Source organism: Nymphaea colorata, chromosome 12 (genome assembly GCF_008831285.2).
Source record: "Nymphaea colorata isolate Beijing-Zhang1983 chromosome 12, ASM883128v2, whole genome shotgun sequence".
In the NCBI taxonomy this organism is placed as follows: domain Eukaryota; kingdom Viridiplantae; phylum Streptophyta; class Magnoliopsida; order Nymphaeales; family Nymphaeaceae; genus Nymphaea; species Nymphaea colorata.
In genome coordinates, this window is record NC_045149.1 from 2252469 (window position 1) to 2269477 (window position 17009).

The 17009-nt window shown below is 37.2% G+C and overlaps 1 protein-coding gene across 3 annotated transcripts in view; it reads right to left on the reverse strand.

The window, feature by feature from the left end:
- LOC116266021 (poly [ADP-ribose] polymerase 1) overlaps positions 1-17009 on the reverse strand; it is a 51976-nt gene that overhangs the window by 6996 nt on the left and 27971 nt on the right. For all 3 annotated transcript variants that reach the window (XM_031647073.2, XM_031647072.2, XM_031647070.2), the window contains 7 exons: positions 8824-9061; positions 8621-8730; positions 8463-8539; positions 8141-8301; positions 3069-3260; positions 2841-2949; positions 2000-2082 (listed from right to left, as the gene is read on the reverse strand). In XM_031647073.2, the coding sequence (XP_031502933.1) occupies positions 2000-2082; positions 2841-2949; positions 3069-3260; positions 8141-8301; positions 8463-8539; positions 8621-8730; positions 8824-9061 (970 nt within the window). The remainder of the gene's footprint in view (positions 1-1999; positions 2083-2840; positions 2950-3068; positions 3261-8140; positions 8302-8462; positions 8540-8620; positions 8731-8823; positions 9062-17009) is intronic.

A 17009-nucleotide genomic window follows, 5' to 3' on the forward strand; every position in this document is an offset into this window, starting at 1 on the left:
CTCACCCAGGTGATCTCAGTGGCAATTTGAGCCATGGCTTAGTACTTTGACTCTGCACTAGACCGAGCCATAACAACTTGCTTTTTACTTCTCCAAGAGACTAAGTTCCCTCCAACGAAGATATAGAATCCTATAGTAGACTTTCTGTCATCAATAGAGCCTGCATAATCTACATCAGAATAAGTCTCTTTCTAGAATGATGAACTTCTTCTAAATAATAAGCCCCTTATGACACACGGATACATGGGTTTAGCCCACGTACCCGCGTCGATACGCGGATACGGGATACGGGGTGGATACGTTTTGGATCGGGTCTAGGCCAAACCTGATCCGAACCAAAAAATGAAGTCGATTTGTATGATTTTTCCTATTGTATTAGTTCTCCTCTTACAGAAAACAGTAGAAGAAGACACGTACAGTAGAAGAAGACACGTTTTTTTATCAGAAATATTAATTTAATGTTTCTTTTTCATTTTATCATTTTTGAGAATATAAAATTTGTCATATCCGAGTATCCAAAAAATTTGAAAATTGTTGTGTCCGTACACGTATCCTCATACCCATACTCGTATCGTACCTACACCCAAGTGACATAGATAAGCCCTGTCCAGGAGAACTTTTTAGAAACTTCAATAGTAGCATAGCTCCATCCTAATGGGATTTTCTAGGCTTGTCTATAAATTAGCTCAATTTTCCCATAGCAAAGGATATATCTGATCAAGTGACGGTTACATATGCCGCATACTAGAGCCCCTTAACCCACATGAATATGTAACCCATCAGCTGTGTGATGAATTTTTTATATAGAACACCTTTTTCTTATCAAGATTTTTTTCTAAATTTTATATATTTTTTACTTTTTATTTTTTATAAATTAAAAAATAAATTTACTATATATTTTACGACTATGTCACATGAATGCGAGGTGCAGATGGCAAGTGCAAATGCAGAAATTTTCAAAAAAAAAAAAAAGGTGCGGGTGCGGCAAAGATGTATGTATGTGTGTGTGTGTGTGTATATGTATATAAATCATTTATTATAGTCTTATTATCTATAATTGTGAACTTTTTGTATTAGAAATAGTTTAGGGGCCAGTTTTGGCCAGATTCGGTAGACCGAACCAGATGCACTATGCTAGAGAAGCACCAATACCAGCATCCAAGCGAGAGCCAGAGTCATTTACAAGCCCCCATGTGACATAGGTTTACGATATACTTATGATACATTATGATACGCGTATAGGTCAGCCTGACCGATATGATATACCCCTTACAACATTGGTTGTGGATGCAGCTGAAACGCTCCTTGGATGTAGCACTCCTCACCAAAAAAAGAAGAAGGGAGGAGGAAAGAGGAGGAGGAGACAGGAGGAGGATGAAGAAGAATAAGGTGGGGAGAAGACATACCTCACTTGCAGTGGGAGGAGATGCACATGCACAGGATAATGGTTAGGGTTTTAAATTTTTATAAACCTTTTTTATTTTAAATATCTCTTTTATTATCATTTCCAAACAGATGATAAAAGGCTTATTTTACAGTTGGTCAAAGGATAGTCAAATTTTCCAGAAAATGTGATAATCCACAGCCCGCAGTCATGAAGCGGAAAACCTAATTTTATTATGCTTTATTGGTAAATAAGTATTTGAAACATACCTATGGTTCAGATCAGTGTTGTAAGAACAGACTGACAGGACTGCTGATTTGATGAATTGGCCAATTCAAGGATTTAGCAGAATCGGTTGTGAATCAGCCAAAAGTATTTTTTAAAAAAAGAAATTGAAAGACAAAAAAACTTACAATATTTAAAAAACAGTTAAAAGCTGACATGGGGCACCCTAAAATCAGCCATAGATTCAATTTAAGATCGGCCAGTTCTGACAACATTCGTTCAGATTGGTCACAACATCATCTAACATGTACGTTGATGGGGTCTAATGAGGAAGCTTCAAGCCTAATGCATACGTCTGTACGTGTGAGAGAGAGAGAGAGAGATAAGTACCATATATCCAGTTGCCGGGGCTTCAGGAGGTGCTATTCTTAGACCTTGACTGAGAATACCAACAAAATTTGTCAATCTAGAACCTGCCATAAAAGAATAATTCATTTCCTACTGTCAAAACTACTGGAGTGTGTATTTCATTCATCAATTCTAGAGTAACACTCATACAAGTACATGAATGACCATTATAGAATATAGTCTTTAAAAATGGTCTATGGAGCATTCAGCCACAGCTTTTACATATTTCGCCACTAAGCAACATCTGGCAGCCAGAAGAAGTCAATTTTCTTATACACAGGCACACACATATAGAATGGAAGAGAGAGCCATTAAAAATTTATAATGTCACTAGGTTTAAGTTTGTGTGAAGTGCAATTTAATATAAGCAATCTTACATGTACATCTGGATAAATATACCGCACAAGTGGTGCAAGGTCATTAATTACCAATGATATGCGCCAAATAACTTCTCACAGCCTAAGACCAAGGCAGGGGAACAGCAGTTCATGCTTATGCACCAACAGTGTAATGTATAAAAGCAGTTGTGGAATTCAATAGGTGTTCATGCATTTATGCCGAATAATACCATTAACATATGAAATAAGAGAAAACAAGCACCGGTTAGGTAGGCCCAAGTAGCGAAAGAATTCTTTGGGTAGGTGTTCTGTATGCATGTTGAGTGAATGTATGCACAAAACCACCAGATTAAGGAAACTAATATAAATGCTCACTAATGATTGGGAACCAGAGTAGTTCTAAAGATTGGGGACCAAAGCAGTTTAGTATAATAACTTTACAAGGACATAGTTTAAAAATCACGGAGATGTAGTTAAAAAATCACCATGCCAGAGTAGCATTCGATTCTTGAGCTTGCTTTTGTAAGGTGCATATTTGTCCAACTCCCCTTCCCTTTCAAGTGCATAAACATCTTCCAGCTCAAGAGCCCAATCCTGGAATTTGATTGCAGAAAAGATTAAATTATCACAGAACATCATGATAGAGCAAATCAATGTTAAACATCATAAGTTAAATATACAACCCAAGGAAGCAAAGAACGAAAGTAATTCACCTTGTGTGTGGGGGCATGTGTGCTGAGAAGGAACTTCTTAACCAGCTGATAATCTGCACTATCATGGTCTAGTGGCACAATATCACAGCAAAGCTTCTTATACTTCTCATCGAGAGAGACGTCACTTTCAATATCAAAACCAACAATTTTAGAAGCTATTTCCATATCTTGAAGAGCTTCTAACATTTTTACCTACCAATTTGACACACAAATTACTCATCTATTGTTTCACTAGGGATTGAGATATGAATAGATAGCACAATATCGAGTACACTAAACAAAGAAAAAGTGAGAATGAGCATCATCTTCTCAACAAGCAATAAAGGCAATGAAAGCAGGCAAGTGGTAGGTGGAACACAAAAGGTGAGGTAAGATTTTAGAGTTGATTCATTATTATGGCAAACCGAACTTGCTACTAGGGATGGAATATGACACTCCATCACACATATTGGGAGTGTCTAATCTCCCTTCAGAGTCTCATTCCCTTAAATTATTGTTTATCCTTATCTAAATATAAGAAAGAATATTGTTTCAATATCCAAATTAGTTTATGATTCTAATTCATGTGATTATTATATTGACTTCTGCCTATGTTAAGAATCTTCACATGAAAAAAAAAAGCTACTTTGAAGGAAAACCACATGGAGCCATGTACATCTTCTAAGATCCCTTTCATTCTCTTGCATGTGCAGATTCAAAGCCAAACTTATCATTCTTGCTGAGACTTATCATGCTTTGCTAATATCACATGGTAAAAAAATAGTTTAGAATATTGTTCTCCTTTCTTTATAGAGGGGTTATTTTCTGATCAATAGGTTAGGCCTATTTCTTAATATTTCTAAGAACTTTCAACCTTTAGCCGAAAACCAGCTTTGGCTGCCTTTTATGAAATTCCATTATGATGATGAGAGAGAATATTTCTCAAAAGAATTCATGGGATGTATCAAAAATAATGGGATCAATCTACAGGTATCTGTGCACATACTGTTCAACAGAACAGCATTCATATTGTTCAGAGTGATTTAGTAATTGCAAATCATACATGAAGCATTCAGCTACACAAAGAAGTTCTTCAGTTCATGTGATAAATACTGCCCACGAAGATTCTCGATCACAAATATCCATATTATGTGCTGTTTGCAAATTATTCTGATCGTCAATCATTATGGGCATATGGATGTATTTGCTACATTCACATAGAGAAAGCACAAAGGAATAAGTTTGAGCAGAGGCGCATACATGCAAGTTTTTTTGGATACTCCAATCATCACAGAGATTTCAGAGACTATGAAATTGAAGGCAAGTGTACCAGAATTCCCAGAAATGTTATTATTGATGAAAGTTATTTCCAACAAGATGATGTTTCATGTCTCCCATAAGTGAAACAGGTAAATCCCACAAATATTATTATTGCTGAGAGTCATTCTCCGCAAGAAGATGTTAAGTTTCCTATAAGTGAAATCGGTAAAGTACCATTATCATCATCTGTTGACTAATGATTTATTTTCTTCTATTAAGGATGTTGGTGAAGACGAGCCTCAAAAATAGTGCACGAACTTAAAAATAGCACAATTAAGAACTCTAAGAAAATAGTCCAAAACATACCATTTTCCTTATCCATTCTCTTGTAAATTTGGTTTATATTATGAGACAATTGGATATCAAAAATGTTCTTATTCATGACAAACTAAAGAAAGAAGCAAAACAGGGAACAACCAACTGGGTACAGTGAAAAAAACCAACACATTGTGCAGGTAAGAGAAGCATAGATTCCATATATCTTAGATAATTTTTTGTTCATTAGCAAATACATGACTACTCTTCATGTTTATTTTGACTATATAACTGTTAGAGGAAGCCGAATCAACCATAAGAGAGGTACTAAAGGGTTTGATAAAGGATTCAGTAGAATGGAAGTATTATGTGGGTATATAAATTGTCAGAAAAAGGGAAAAGAGCTACTTGCTGCGTAACATAAATATATAGATCACTTAACACAGGCATATGCAGCTGATATTGACTCCCAATCCTATTCATCAAGTGTGCAGTCAAAATGACATGACATGCATAGTGACAATTGAATATGAGTAGTCAGCATTTTGCAATATTTGACAAGAAACAGTGTTGTAGGCAAGTAGTGTATCCTGTCACGCATCACGTAACATAATTATGTCAAAAAGTCAAAAAGTGATACAATACACCTTCGAACATAGTTTCAAGGGTGCAACTATACCATAGAAAGTGTAACTTAAAATTTATACTCCCCATATCATATGTCACTTTACCAGATGAGGTGCATACACCTTAAAAACATAAAAAGATGCTAAATGAAAAAAGTTTTTCCCTGCAAGTAAAATTATGTAAATATCTAAATGTGCATGTTAACTTCATCATAAAAGGCATTCTAACACATCCAAAGTGAAAAGTTAAAAATTGAAGATGATTTCATTCAACAGGATTAGAGTTTTAATGATTTCCATATGAGTTTAAGGCCATTAAATTGTTTCAAGACTCCAAGGAGCAAGTCGTATATAATAAACAGTTAAACACTTATTTATTTTGAACCACTGTTAAATATTGGGAATTTGGGATCAATTTATGCAGTTAATTTTGATTATTTCTGATGAAAGTGTGCATGTGATGTAGCATATATTTGTTATTTTCTTATGTTTAATGCAATTCACAGAATTCTTTTCTTGTTTTTCTTTATTTAAGTATTTTCTGTTTTTTTAACTTTCAGTGATTATGTGTACTAAATTTACAATGTGTTAACTTTATCTTACATATAATTTTGGACTTGACTAATGCAAGTTACAGGCTTACAGCATTTTGCATCATTGAAGATCAATCATCCTGATGTGGTATATGTTTGCGGTCATTACAATCAAGTTCCTTTGTTCATGCACCAATCTAGAATGGACACATAAATTAGCAGTTAGAAGAATCTTAAGGTATCTTATATGTACATAGATTTCTTACAGCATCAAAAAGGAACAAAATAAAGATACGTGACAATTATACCATTTTCTTCCTTCTGGTTGAGCAGGAGATCCAAATGAAAGTATGTCAGTTTCAGGTGACTTTTTCTTGGTCAAAGCATAAGCAAAAGGCAGTGACATGGTCGAGCACCAAAGCATAACATAGAAGCATGGTGCAGTTTCATCAAAGTTCGTTTGAATAAGATATTTATTGCATGACCTGGGAGAAGTTATTCCAAATTCTATACTGTTTAGTGACAAAATTTATTTCAATCCAATTTGACAAGGAAGAACCAACCATAGAAAGATAGATCAATAGAAGTACAGGTAAAGTTTATTGGAAGTTTATTGGCAGTGAATAAATCAAGTTGCTGATTGATTTAGAAAAGGACTGACAAGACACAATTTTGGAACGAAAAATCCCAATTGTCCTTGGAATGCACCATATCCAACTTAGGGAGTCCATCAGGTCATATTAATGAATTTAGATCTACTTATATCTAGATCTGCATCTGTTCTAGTAGCAGATAGACAGAACTAATGGGCCAGGTTCAGACCAAAAATAGTTTGGGATAGCTCAACGTTTGCAATATTAACTGAAAAATACTAAAACAACTGCCAACTGCATACCTGAAAATTCGAACAACTAATAACAACAATACACCTAACGTTTAAAAAAAAAAAAAGGAAAACTTGAAAAGTAAAAGGGCTTATGTCATTATGTGTGTCCCACATATTGGTACACTTTCTACAATATCGATTGTGAATGATTGTGCAACATCTTTGACATTGTATTTCAGCAGAAAAAGTCAAAGATCAGTTTTCAGGTCTTGTACTGCCATATGTTTTCATATTACATCAGCTCATTAAATAACAATGTTTGCACTACCTAGATGAATTTTTTCCTTCTAATCAGATGTTAGCCAAATCTAGCATCACATGGTCATGTCATATATAGCATGATAATGCATTATATGATACAAACTAGCAGCAAAGTGTTTACTCCTAGCCACTATCCATTTTTCCAAGTGATCTACATACACCAACCAAATTCATTCTTGAACATCCAATCAGTAACTGAGGGACCAGGTTTAGCATTAAAATTAGTTTAAACAAGTTTTTCTATGATAAACAATGATGTTAACATTGCTTTAGCGTTTCATCGAAAACAAAACCATTGTTTTAGTGTCATTCAAGCAGGTCCTAAGTAGCAAAAAATCCCAGTACTTCTTTCAAGTCGTAGAATCTTATAGACGTTCTTTTACCAACAATTTAAGAATGTCGTGTGCAAAGGGGCACCTCCATGAAGCACACTTCAATGACCTTATTGGAGGATCAACATGATCAATATTCACACCATCTAGAAGATTTCTGCAATTATCATTCAACAATGTTCGTCAAGGCACAGCCTTGTGAAGAAAGATAAGCATCCACTCTACTCATACCATCTGACATTCAGCCTCCTGTTTCCTCAATTCCTCAATTTATAATATGATTTAACTGTTAGACTTCACGCTAACAAGCAACTCACGCACACTAACTCTCGGTGAAAGCCCAGCCTTCACTTAGAAACAGGAAGATTTCATTCTCTATTAGGGTTTTAATCCCTGGTCAGCTTTATACAACCAATAATTGGGGTGGGTTAGACTTTCTAATTACCTCCCTGACCCATGTACTGGGTCCATTTACCGACCCACTAACCAATTCCCCAAGGCTTAGTAACCTCATTCTGACTCAACTAAAGCAAACGACTCAGCTCAGAACAGATGTCTAACACTAACCCATGGGTAAGCTCAAATTTTGGGCTTTTAAGAACAAAATTATAAAAGTTGATAGTGTCATTCATACTATTCCCAGTAGTAACATGCATTAGCAACAAGTATTCAAAAATCAAAAGGTCGCCCAGATGATGATGTGATAAGTAGACACACTACAGCATTTATGCAAGTTAGAGAGAGAGAAAAAGAGATAAAAGGATGAACTGCATGAAGGAAACTTAGCATTAAAGAAAAGTTATGTACAAATAAACGTAAATGGAGAGGAAATCTGCAAAGTAGAAGGTGAATCAAGGCCCTAACAAGCATTTCACCAGACCTTTGACTTAAGATCATCTTCATCTTTGATAATATGTGGATGGACTGAAGGTATTATAGTGAAAAAGCGGTTGCTTGCATCAACAATCAAGCTCGCCTTCATAGATGGCATGTACGTCTGATTTGATAACAGGTTTTGAATCTCTGTTAATGCTTCAAATCCTAGAAAGTGACACCAATTTGAAATTCAAAAAGAAGGATACCTTTAAGCACAATTATCAAAAAATTCAACAATACAGGTGCAGGAACAGAAACAACTGGATGACAAAGAGAGTTCATAGAGAAGGCATTTTTTAATGAAAATAAATTGGAAAACTCCCTACCCTTTTGGATATTGCTTTTGCTTAATTTCCCAAGAGGCATCTCTGTCATATTAATTTCAAACTCCATCATAGCAGCTCTACAAAAGGCACATTTTTCTTCTAAGAAGAATACCAAGCAATCAAGGTAAAGATAAATAAAGAGAACAAAAATAACCAACCTGTATTTCTGAACATCAAAAAGCATCTTCATCAATTCCAACAATCTTGGAGCTAGCTGGCTCTCATGGTAATGATCTTTTTCAATTAGTTGTTTATTAACCCCATAATCCTACATATACAACCAAAAGATGGTAAGTGACTCATATTAGTCAATATTGTCTAAAACAAGAAACACTAAACTAAAAAAGGAATTCGGCCATACAATCTCCAACGGGAAAAATCTGCCAGGCTGCTTTTCAAAATTTTGCTTCCCTTCCCATGCCTCCCATGTATTTCCAGTTTTCTCTAGGAATAAACGTTTAAATTCATGGATTGCATCAGATTTTGACATCTCCTCCAATTTGGTTCCACCAATCTTATCATTTCCAATTCGACCCCATTTTCGAAACACAAAACAATCTGCACCTCGATCATCTTCAATAACTTGCAGGATATAAAAGCTTCACATGAATGTAGAAATTAATCAAGACAAAGAACAACACATGTGAACCATGTCTAAGAAATTAAATCAACTTCAATTTGAGTAGCAAAAACCTTTTCTGCTTCCTTTTGATATTTGTGCTTAAATATAAGTTCAAAAATAAACTAAAGTAATAAACAGATAAGGATGGTAGGTGTGTAGGAGACAAGTGCAGAAAAATCGGTGTGGTATATATCATACAATACAACAATATATGTACTGTAACGATCACGATCAAGAAGCTCGCTATTTACACCCCTACATCTAGATGCAAGGGTGCAATGGCCCCTTAACGTACATATCATATGATACAGAACCCACAGCATACAATACAGCTTGGCAAACAGGAAAAATAGACCCAAGGCCCTTTCTCACAAGTTGGGTTTAAAAAAACTCCCATTCCCCCTCACTAAACATTATTGGGAACAGAGTGAGTGGGAGCCCTTGCTGGTTTATGGGGGAAGATTTGATCCTGATACATCGATTTGAGGTTGAAATAAAGGAGGTTTCGCTTCCTTCTACAAAAGATAAAAATATTTTACCATAGATTTCTATTATCTAATGAAGATTACAGTATATTTGCCTTTTTTTGTGAAGATTACGGTAGATTTACGTATGAGAGATCGATCTGTTGTTGAACAAAGAGGGGTTCCAATTTCTTCTACGAATGGTATATAGTCTCCCATTTTTACCATGGACTTCTATTGTTTTTTAATTATTACATTAATTTGTAATATTTTTTGAAGATTAATATGATTTTTATTATTTTGTGAAGATATGGCTTCAAACGGTTCGAATAGCAATAATACACAAGGGCGAAGGAAAATAATCTGTTAACAATCATTTGCAAATATTACAACTTATCAACAAGGAGATCTCAACTAAAGCATGAGAATGTGGCTCCATTCACCAATAGTAGAGAAAATCCATCTGCTAGCATTTGTTCAACAACAATCTTTGGAAATGATCAATGTTTTAAAGAAAAAAATATTGAAAAGTAAATGGATGAAGTAGAAAGAGGCTATGGTGAGCACTGGGAAGTTGAGAATGACAAGGATGAGAAGCATCTTGATGCTCAGCCTAGTTTAAATTAGATGTGACCAGCTCAAAAGCAAAAGGAAAACGATTCATGTAAGCAGGAGGCAGTTCTTCCGGCAGAATGAACAGAGGTGCACCATGAGGCAGGTCCAATGGTAGAGCACCTAATAGAAAATTGAATGCTTTTGGATCAATCGGAAGCTTTTTTCCTTATACAGATCTAGGTTCTCAACCTACCTTCCTTGCAGCCATGACCTCAAAAAATGCATAAAAAAGTGACTCATACTGTCATAGAATTGGGAGATGACTTCACGAAGCATGTATTCTTTATAATGTAGCTAACTCATTTCATTTTCAAGTTATGGCAGATGCAATTACTGTTAAGTTTGTGCGTATGGGGATCGGGTCTGTTCAGACCCGATCCACTTCTTTTATATCCACACGCCTAAGAATACTAGGCGGTGGCATTCTTGTAATATTTTATATATTTTTGTACAAATCTGTTGTAACCTAATTAGGTTAATGTTCTTAATAGAGATTAAGGATTGCAGGGCTGCATTGGCCGACTGCCTCTCTTCCTCCATCGTCTTGCTTTCTATCCTCTCTTCTCAACCTATCTTATTTTCAACCGGAGAGACATGATTTAGTGAAGATTCTTACATGGTATCAGAGCCAGGTTGCAGCGTCTTCCGGTGAGTGTTTTCAATCTGATGTGATTTCCCCTAATCTACCCTAAATCCCCTTTTTTCTGGCGTGATTAGCCCTAAATTCAGTTTCTGCCCTAAATCTTCCTTTCTGACGTGATTTGCCCTAATTTCTGCCGCTGCCCTAAATTCTGCCCCAAGTCGTCTGCCCTAATCATCCCTTTTTTATTATCCCTCTTCGTATTTCTTGCCCCTCTTTTCAGTCATGGATCAGCCGGCTCCTTCCCTTTTATCTTCCAGCTTTCTCTCCCAACTTATCTCTCAAAAACTAAATCATAGTAACTATTTGACTTGGAAACGTCAAATTGTCCCATTCATTAAAAGTCATAGACTCTATGGACATATCGATGGCACTACTCCAGCACCTCCAAAGTACATTCACCGTGAAGTGAAGAAGACCGTTGTGGAAGATCAGGCTGCTGGGACTCCGGCTGGGAGTGAGATTAGATTTGAATATGATACTCTCACTGAAAACAATCCTGAGTAAGAAGTTTGGCTGGCTCACGACCAGTCCCTTGTTGCCTACATTACTTCTACTTTGTCAGAGGAGGTATTAGGAGGCATTGATGATGATTTAACAGCCCTGGAGTTGTAGTCTACCCTTGCCACGACGTATTCTCAAGTATCGGAAGCACGTTTTCTGCAATTAAGAAGGCAATTTCAGGACATCAAGCGTGGGACGCGTCCAGTCTTGGAATATTTGAATGAAATAAAAAGTGTAAGTGATCAGCTTGTTGCCATTGGACATCCCGTCAGCGACAAGGACAAGGTGCAACAAGCTTTAAGTGGACTGGGAACAGATTTTGACATATTTTGCACAGCCTTGGAAGTTCTTCCTGTCCTCCCATCTTTTGAAGATCTGAAGGCCAAGCTTTTTCAGCATGAAGCTAGTCGTGTTCAGCGACAGAGTTTGATTCCTTCCAACAGCCACAATGTACTCATCACAGGAACACATGCACTGCAAGGGAATCGCACCCGTCCTTGGACTTCTCAGGCGGGAATGGGAAGAGGTATTCTCCCAACACCGCAGGGCATGAATACTACGCCTAGAAGGGTTCCGACTTGCTTCTATTGCAACAAGAGGGGACATGTAAAATCAGAATGTTGGCACAATCCTCAGAACAAAAATAATCAGATCAGGCGTGAGAACAAGGCAGCAGCAGGGCCAACTTCATCATCATCTGGCTCAAATCCGACATCGAATGTTTCAGCAGACGTGCAACAGCTTCTAATGACAGTTTATCTAAACTCCACTTGAAACAAAATGAGCAAGGAGAGTGGTATGTGGACTCTGGAGCAGCAACCCATGTTACTGGTGACATAGGTAATCTCTCTAGTGTTTTCCCTTATTTAGATCAAGGCTCAGTTGTCACGGGAGATGGTTCCCATCACACAATATCGCACATTGGAAATGTAAAAATATTTATGGGCTCTTCTTCCATTCAATTAAAGAATGTCCTTGTTGTTCCTAGTTTCAAGAAAAATATTATCTCAGTGTCCAAACTTATTGATGACACTCATTCCTCTGTTGAATTCACACCATCTTCTGTTTATGTCAAGGATGCTCGAACCAAGAAGACATTCGCTGAGGGCACTCGCAAAGGAGATATGTATGTCCTTGAATAAGCTCCAAAGCTGTCAAAACCTCACTCTTCAGATTCATGTTTTCCACGTCATAGTGAAGTCAATGTTGTTGAGTATAATAAGCTGTCCATTTGGCATGGTCGGTTAGCTCATTGTAGTCAGTCTTTTGTTCGAAGTCTTGTTGCAGACGGGCTCTTAGATAAGTCCATTCTGAGTTCAGTTAGTGAGTCCAACATGTGCTCGAGTTGTCATATTTGTAAGAGTCATGCCCTTCCTTTTCAATCAATCAATAAAAGAGTTTCAAAGGTTTTTGACACCATATATTCTGATGTTTGGGGGCATGCTCCAATTCCTTCTTCTTCTGGGAGTAGATACTATGTCATTTTTATTGATTCATATTCCCGATATACTTGGATCCATTTCATGAAACACAAATCAGAAGTTTTCCGCTTGTTCACTCAATTTCATGCCTTGGTTCGGAATAAATACTCCAGTAATATTGTGCATTTTCAATGTGATGGTGGTGGTGAATTTATCTCTAATGAATTTACTGAGTACTTACTAGATCATGGGATCACTAGACAAATCTCATGCCCGCATACACCTCAGCAAAACGGAATTGCTGAAAGGAAACATAGGCATATTGTTGAAAGCATGCTCAGCATGATGCATGACACAGACTTACCTATGACATTGTAGGCTGAGGCTTTTTATACGGCTGTTCATGTTATAAACCGACTACCATTGGATTTGCTTGGTGGAAAGTCACCATTTTTTCTATTACATCAAGAACAGCCACATTATGAGGAATTGCGTGTTTTTGGATGTGTGTGCTATGTGCATATTGATGTTTCCTTGAGAAACAAATTTCAAGATCGTGCTGTTTTGTGCAGATTTATAGGGTATGCAGAAAACTACAAAGGTTATAGGTGTTACAATCCTAAAACTGGGCGTGTACATGTTTCACGGCATGTTGTTTTTTATGAAAACAGGTTACAGGATCCAAAGGCTACTTCTGTGACACTCAATGACAAAAATGAGGTGTATGATACTTGGTTACATGCTGAAATCTTAAGACAAGGGGCGAAAATGTTGCCTGAGCGAAAGGAGCAAGCTGTAAATGAGCCTGAGACACTTGTAAGTAGTTCCTTAGACAGCACTACTTCCTTGGATAGCTTGCCTTCATCTTCTCAGCCCAATGATCCACCTATAGATAATCGGTTCTCAGGCCTGGTATACTCTAGGCGATCAGTCCCTACTGCAGCTCCACGCAAATCACAACGCGTACGACATCCTATTGACAGATGGGTGAGCTATAACAATTTTTCTTTGGACTTTCAGCTGTTTATGACACAAGTCAGCAAAAAGGTGGAACCAAAATGTTATCAACATGCGAGTAAGGAAAAATGTTGGGTTGAAGCTATGAATGAGGAAATGGCAGCCTTGCATGAGTGTCAAACATGGCAGATTGTCCCTTGTCCAGATGATAAGAATGTTGTGGGCTCCAAATGGGTGTACAAACTGAAATATAAGTCAGATGGTAGCATTGATCGATACAAAGCTCGCCTTATGGCGCGAGGCTTCACTCAGCAATACGGGGAAGATTATGATGAGACATTCAGTCCGGTCATCAAGATAGAAACAATATGTGTAATTATTTCTCTTGCAGTCTCATATGGATGGCCTCTTTATCAGTTAGATGTCAAAAATGTCTTCCTTCATGGGATTCTAAAGGAAAAGGTATATATGGAGCAACCTCCCGGCAATAATACCCATGATCCTCAAAAATGGGTTTGTAAATTACACAAGTCTCTATATGGGTTGAAGCAAGCTTCTAGGTCATGGTTCGATCGGTTTTCTCATCATATACAACAAGTTGGTTTTCTCCGAAGCTCTCTCTATCACTCTCTATGTATCTACCATACCGGAGAAGCTACCACTTGGTTACTTATATATGTTGATGACATTGTTATAGTGGGAATTCTTCTTCACATATTTCTCATGTTAAAGATATGTTGAAGCAAGAATTCAAGATGAAGGGTCTCGGCGAATTACGGTACTTCTTGGGTATTAAACTTGATAGGACGAATGATAGATTGACTCTTACGCAGCACAAGTATACCCTTGATGTTTTGGACAGGGCAGGTATGATTAATTGCAAACCAATAACTACTCCTAGTGTTTTGAACACTAAATTGACTGCCTTTGATGGAACTGTTGCATATTCCAATCCTACATTCTATCGCAGCATTGTTGGTATGTTACAATACCTCACTTTTACTCGCCCAGACATAGTATATGCTGTAAATCAGATCTCTCAGTTTATGCATGCACCCACAGAAGGACATATGGATGTCGCTAAGTGAATCTTACGGTACCTCAAAGCTACTCTTGGAGATGGACTAGTCTACACAAAATGTCCCAATGCTTCACTTGGACATAGCATATATACCTATACTGATGCAGACTGGGCAGGGGATCCCGATGACCGACGATCAGTTTCAGGTTTCTGTCTTTTTCTTGGTTCTAATCTCATTTGTTGGAGTAGTAAGAAACAGCGTGCGGTTGCGCGATCTAGCACTGAGATAGAGTATAGAGCAATGGCTGCAGGGACAGCTGAAGCGTCGTGGTTACGACATTTGCTTGGAGAGCTCAATCTTCCTATTGTTCAGTCTTCATTACTTTGTGACAATCAAAGTGCGACAAAAATTGCCTTCAACCCCATCCTACATAATAGTACCAAGCACATAGAGATTGATCAACACTTCATCCGTCAGAAGGTTGAAGAAGCCGAGATCTTGTCTGCTTATATATCCACCAGTGAACAGATAGTTGATCTCTTTACCAAAGGACTCACAGGGCAGCACTTTTGGGAATTGAAGAACAAGTTGTGCATGATCAAATCTCATGCACAACTTGAGGGGGGTTGTTAAGTTTGTGCGTATGGGGATCGGGTCTGTTCAAACCCGATCCACTTCTTTTATATCCACACGCCTAAGAATACTAGGCGGTGGCATTCTTGTAATATTTTATATATTTTTGTACAAATCTGTTGTAACCTAATTAGGTTAATGTTCTTAATAGAGATTAAGGATTGCAGGGCTGCATTGGCCGACTGCCTCTCTTCCTCCATCGTCTTGCTTTCTATCCTCTCTTCTCAACCTATCTTATTTTCAGCCGGAGAGACATGATTTAGTGAAGATTCTTACAATTACTTTTATAGGTCCTCATTATAAAATGCCCTCATATCATTAGTTGAGAAGAAAATTTTTAATGCAATAGTCAAAGAAGTAAAGACAAACGTTTGTCAATGATGGATGGGTTTCACATCCACATGCCCATAAAAGAAAGACTTGTGCGATTGTGGATATTATATTTAGTAATGAATTTCGGGAATCATGCGTACAGTTATTGAAAATCAGTGTACCTTTGGTCAAAGTCCTCAGGTTGATTGACAACAAAGATAGATTTGTATAAGAGTACTTACACCGCTATACGAACAAATAGATAAAGCAAAAGAGGCCATCAAAGATGACCTGAAGGGGAAAAAAAAAAGTAGCCATGCATGTCTGTGTGGAATATTATAGACCAAAACAGTGATGGAGCCAAGGTTTCTTTGTTGGGGAGCCAAGGAAAATTCTTCACAAAGGTCTATTATGTTTTCTAAAATCGTTATAGGGCCAAATGAAAATTTTTGTTTCTCAAATATGGGTGGTCGGCCATGGCCCCTACCAGACTCTAGACCCTAGATTGGAAGTGGACTAGACTTTTCATACTGTAGTCTACTCCTTAAATCGTGCCTTAGGATATTTTGCAACATTGAGAAAGGTCAAACAGGTTATGTATGGTTTATATGAAACGTATTGAAGTATTAGGCATGGAACCTAGCAAACATCAACACGATAATGTTCATCGGGAGATGGAAATATATGAAAATTAAGTGATATGGAAAGAAATACAGACATTTGAATTGTCCAAGTATTAGAGAAAATTTTTCAATTTACTTTTCATAATTGCAATTTAGTCATTTATTTATTGTTTCTCATAGTCTTACACTTATGTTTGTATTTGTGGTGAAATAGGTGTGGGAATGGCAGCTGTCACACGGCTGCTTTTCTTTCTTTTGGAGAGCCAGGTGTGGCCTAGTTTTTTCAACTAAGCAATCTTCAAACTTTCTTAGCAGAACAGCTTTGGAGATGGGTTGCTTCAGACTTCCTTAAGTATGAAAATGGTAAGACGTTCGAATGTATATGGACACAAATCATTGAAGCATATAACCTAAGAAACTACGTGGCTTTGAAAATTGTACACGAATAAAGAAAGTAGGTGTTGACATATAGAAAACAATACTTCTGTGCAGGCATGATAAGCACATAAAAAGTAGAGAGCATGCACGCTGCACTGAAAAGGAGAGTGTACTCTTGCTTACAAATATTTTGATTCATGGAACACTACGACAGATTTTTGGATGGTCTTAGGAACTATGAGCTTGAAGAAGACTTAAAGCATTTGAATGTCGGCCTTAAAGTTTGGGTTTAAGGAAGAAGCTATTCAAGCAACTAACTATGGGAATTTCATGCATAACAATCAAGTTGCAGAGTA